General features: G+C 33.2%; 1 protein-coding gene across 3 annotated transcripts in view; it reads right to left on the reverse strand.

Annotated features, from left to right (window-relative positions):
- Positions 1-4,890, reverse strand: part of LOC107680129 (DCC-interacting protein 13-beta-like) — a 16,845-nt gene that overhangs the window by 589 nt on the left and 11,366 nt on the right. Inside the window, exons 14-21 of one of the 3 annotated variants that reach the window (XR_001633118.1) lie at positions 4,662-4,753; positions 4,401-4,550; positions 4,179-4,234; positions 3,419-3,602; positions 3,283-3,319; positions 3,017-3,169; positions 2,885-2,932; positions 1,087-1,314 (exon numbers count right to left, since the gene is read on the reverse strand). Coding sequence is in view for 2 of the 3 variants with exons in the window: in XM_016475899.1 (XP_016331385.1) it covers positions 1,183-1,314; positions 2,885-2,932; positions 3,017-3,169; positions 3,283-3,319; positions 3,419-3,602; positions 4,179-4,234; positions 4,401-4,550; positions 4,662-4,753 (852 nt within the window). In the remaining variant the exon portion in view is untranslated. Of the gene's footprint in view, positions 1-641; positions 1,315-2,884; positions 2,933-3,016; positions 3,170-3,282; positions 3,320-3,418; positions 3,603-4,178; positions 4,235-4,400; positions 4,551-4,661; positions 4,754-4,890 lie in introns of those variants that run through there. The other 2 variants (XM_016475900.1, XM_016475899.1) reach the window with 2 other exon arrangements.

Consider the following 4,890-nt stretch of genomic DNA (forward strand, 5'->3'; position numbering starts at 1 on the left):
CATTTTCAGCAAATTTTCATTTTTGGGTAAACTATTCACTAACATTTATGTTCATGCATTTTTGAAATGTTACCAAGAACAACACAAACATCTATTCCAAAGCAGCATTAGCATTCATGAATGCATATTTTAAAACTTTGCTAATCTTGCATACTAAATCATTGCTAGTATGCAAATTGGGATTCACACCAGCTTTGCAAGACTTAAAGTGTAATGGTAGCTTGATGGCATGTAAATGATTATGAAAATCAGCATTTAACATGTCAGCTGCAACAGGAAGAAAGAAAGTGCAAATAAAGGTTCAGGTTTTATGGATGTTTGCTTATAATGTAGTGCGAGACATCTAAACCTTTCCCGTATTATGAGCAACAGAATGAACTATTATTTAAAAAAAAATCAGTTTGTAGCTAAAACAGCATCTGACATTAAGAAACAATTTTAACGGTAATGAAGTTTAAATGACAATCAAATTGCGAATGGAATCAATAAAAGACTCTTTCCTTAAAATGACAGTACACCCAAAAATGAAAAGAAAGAAAGTGCAAATAAAGGTTCAGGTTTTATGGATGTTTTATGGATGTAGTGCGAGACATCTAAACCTTTCCCGTATTATGAGCAACAGAATTAACTATTATTTAAAAAAAAATCAGTTTGTAGCTAAAACAGCATCTGACATTAAGAAACAATTTTAACGGTAATGAAGTTTAAATGACAATCAAATTGCGAATGGAATCAATAAAAGACTCTTTCCTTAAAATGACAGTACACCCAAAAATGAAAACCCTTGAGTTGCTCTTTTCCACACAATTAAACTGAAACAGTCATTTACACTGTTGAACTCCAAAAGTACCATTAACATATAATAACATTAGTGTATAGTACTCGCGCACTATATTCAGAGTCATGCAGTACCCTTGCTTGAGCAACTGTTATTTGCTGAGGAAACGGTAGAAATGTATTTATTCCTTTAACTTGTAAACTCATGTCTGATGTTCAAACTGAAAGGTTAAAACAAGCCTTTATCCTTAATCAGGAGCATCTAAAACTGGGTAAGTGCTAAACGAATGAGCGCATTCACTCGATCACCTGTTGTCTTTCCTTCATTAATCTGTCTGGAGATGCGAGAGGGAGGACAGGAGAACAGCAGCAGGAAATGGGAGTGTGTGTGTGTGTGTGTTCAGATCAAGCCTCTGACTCCTGCTCGTCCGGTCCGGCCACTTCCACTGCGTCTCCCGTCTCGCTCTCCAGCAACAAAAACTTGCCATCGTTTGTCAGAGGCATCGACTTCATCAGCTGGGCCAGAGCTTCAGGGTCCTGATGAAGAGTTGAGGTTCAAGTCATGAAAATCACAAGGGGAAAATAAAAAAAACTACTCCCTAAAAAAAAAGTTTGCATAACCTATGAAAGAAAATGTAGCAACTACACCTTGGAAATGATCTTTGAATGTAGCTGTAAAAATTTGTATAAAACAATAATATTCTAACCCAATGCAATCCAAATGAATCAATACAAGTTTAGAAATATATACATTATATATATATATATATATATTAAACAATCTTCATTTAGTCTTAATATATTTTAATATAAATTCACATAAAATTACTATTAATATTAATTTATTTGTATATTATTATACTAATATATTCTTAATTTTGAATATAAATATATTTAAAATATATTCTAAACATGTAATACAATACTTAAAAAAACTATATTTGTATTATTTCATATAGTATTACTATTGATAAGTTTGAATATTAATACATGTTATAAGATTATACTAATATATTCATAATTTAACATTTTTGTTGATTTAAAGACTTATGTTACTAGCATTAAATATTATATCACTATTGATAAAAATGAACATTAAAACATTTAATATAATATACTAATATCAATTTAATTTTTTTGTTTTGTTTTAAAATATTTTTACATTTTCAAATTGACTTAGTCTGTCAATATAGTATTTCAAAGAATACCATGGTAAATATTCTGTTAAACTTTTGTTAGTGTTTATGTTTTCACAGTGATATTTTACAGAATATATTTTACGCAAATATATAAGGGCTGTCAAATCGATTAATCGCGTGATATGTTTGTGTGCTGTGTATGTACACTGTTGTACAAAAGTTTGGGATCAGTAAGACTTGTCATGTTTTTTAAAGAAGACTCTTCTGCTCATCAAAGCTGCATTTATTTGATCAAAAATACAGGGAAAAAAACCTGTAATCTTGCAAAATGTTATTACAATATAAAAATATGTTTGTGTGCTGTGTACGTACACTGTTGTACAAAAGTTTGGGATCAGTAAGACTTGTCATGTTTTTTAAAGAAGACTCTTCTACTCATCAAAGCTGCATTTATTTGATCAAAAATACAGGGAAAAAAACCTGTAATCTTGCAAAATGTTATTACAATATAAAATAATGGTTTCTGTTTTAATATCCTTTAAAATATAATTTATTTCTGTGATGCAAAGCTGAATTTCCATCAGCCATTACTCCAGTATAAAGTGTCACATGATCCTTCAGAAATCATTCTAATATGCTGATTTATTATTAGAATTATCAACAGTTGTGCTGCCAAATATTTTTTTTGGAAACTGCGATACTTTTTTCAGGATTCTTTGATGAATAAAAAGTTAAAAAGAACAGCATTTATTCAAAATATAAATATTTTCTAACAATATAAATCTTTTGCTATCACTTCTTAATTTTTTAATTAAGTAATAAATCAATAAATCAATTTAACACATTCTTGCTGAATAAAAGTTTTATTTCTTTCAAAAAAAGAGAGTAAAAATGTACTGACCCCAAACTTTTGAACGGGTATAAAATGGCAGATTTTAATCTCTGAACATCAGATGTTGTGGTTTTACCTTCTTTGCCTCTGACATCTCCTTCCCCAGGTTTATCGTGTAACAAATCTGAGGAGAAACGGCAGAAATTCTGATATGAATCTGATATTAAATATGCGATGTCAGCGTTATGGTTTATGATTTCAGACTGACCTTCTCTCCTTCAGTGTTGCTCTCAAACACGAACACGCTGAAGGAGGGCTGATCCTCGCCTCCGTTACTCCAGTCGCTCCCCTGCAGAACAAACCCCATCAGCCTGCTGTTCTCCTGATGGGCGGCAAACTGAGTCACGTCCTTCAGCTGGAACTGACACACACACACACACACACAACTGAGATGTTTCTGCTGTTGAGCAGAGAGATGCCATCGCTGATGTTTGGCTTCACTGACCGCAGTCTTATTAATAAATCAACACTTACACTGATTTTGGTGACCTGTGTCTGTGGATCGATCAATCTGTTGAGACACAAAAACATTTTGGAGCTCCCTGAGCATCCTGCACAAATATAAATATGTGAAACAGAGTCCAGGTCAGAGGTGAGACAGCAGACGCACCTGATGCAGGTACTGGTGACCATCAGGTGGGATTCGGTGGTTTTGAAGATGTTGTGAATTGCGCGAGCGGCGAGAACCTGCCTCATGGCTTCATAGATCACTTCCTGTGTGTGACCGGCCCGAACGGCCATCGAACCCAAGAACCGCACGGCAAACACCTGCTGCAGGAGCGAATCTGGGATATTTGACAGAAAATAAAAGGAAAGAGAAATTATATTTTGCAAAAAGATTATCCTATTTTAGGAACATAATGTGTAATAATCACATTTCTCACCACATTCTCATAACCATATCATGATGTTTTGAATGAATTCAAGTTTGTATATATTTATGTTTGTGTGTGTGTGTGTGTATATATATATATATTAAAAATATTAGCATATTCATTTACCAAACTTCAAAAGTCATTGAAAACTTGGATCAATTAATAAACAGATAGATAGATAAATACCTCAGTATAATAGTAAAAAAATATAGACAATGCATAAGAACATATAAAATATGTAAATACAGTATATAAAACACATAAAAAATGTATAATACATAAAATAAATAACTTAATTCATAATCATTAAAATTACTTCATAATTAATAAAAAAAAAAAAATTTTTTATTTCAATTTTTCTTTATTTAATTAAAAAAACATAATTAATAAGGATGGTACATATAAACAAAATTAAGTAAAATAAAAAGTAGTACTTTTTTTGCTAGTGATTTATTTACTTCCCCAGTGTGTTGAGTAGAAACGTGCTTGTCTCACCGTGTGTGTCTGAATCACCGTCATCATCCTCCGTCTCACCAAAGGGGTTTGTGCGTCTGACAGAAAACAAGCCGTTATAACAGAGCAGAGACAGTAAATTATAAACACACTGGAAAACACAAACATAGGCCATAAAATGATAAGCTTATATAAACACTTCACAAAAGGCCAAACGGTTTATCATAAACTCTTCATGTGTTCAGCTGGTGTTTGACCTCTGACCTCGCTCCAGCTCGGTTCTGGTCCAGGAACTCAGACACGGGCAGCACGATGTCAAACTGGATTGGTGTTCCTGGGACGATCAGATCCTCAGGCTCGAGGGTTGCAGGGGGTTTCTGAGGCTCTCTAGAGGCCACACTGCTTGGTTTCGCTCTATGGAGGAGAAAAAAAACAGGACTTTAAACAATAGTTTATAAAGATCTATTAAAAGATTTGAATAAACTATAAATGCATGAATGTTTAGTCATCATGAAATATTAGTACCGGTCGGGGTTAGGAGAACCCTCTGCTCGCTTAAAGCTGGTGATGGGCGTCACAGCCTGCAGGGCCGTCTGATGCAACCTGATCGCCACAGCCTGAAAACAACATCACACACACACACACACACACTTCAACTGACAGATTCATAGATTCACTGACATTAGGTGTCTGATACATACAAAAATGTATAAAAAATAAATAATAAATAAAGTGTAATAAAAAAAAAAGTAAA

This window comes from Sinocyclocheilus anshuiensis, unplaced genomic scaffold (assembly GCF_001515605.1).
Source record: "Sinocyclocheilus anshuiensis isolate Anshui unplaced genomic scaffold, SAMN03320099.WGS_v1.1 scaffold376, whole genome shotgun sequence".
NCBI classification, from domain to species: domain Eukaryota; kingdom Metazoa; phylum Chordata; class Actinopteri; order Cypriniformes; family Cyprinidae; genus Sinocyclocheilus; species Sinocyclocheilus anshuiensis.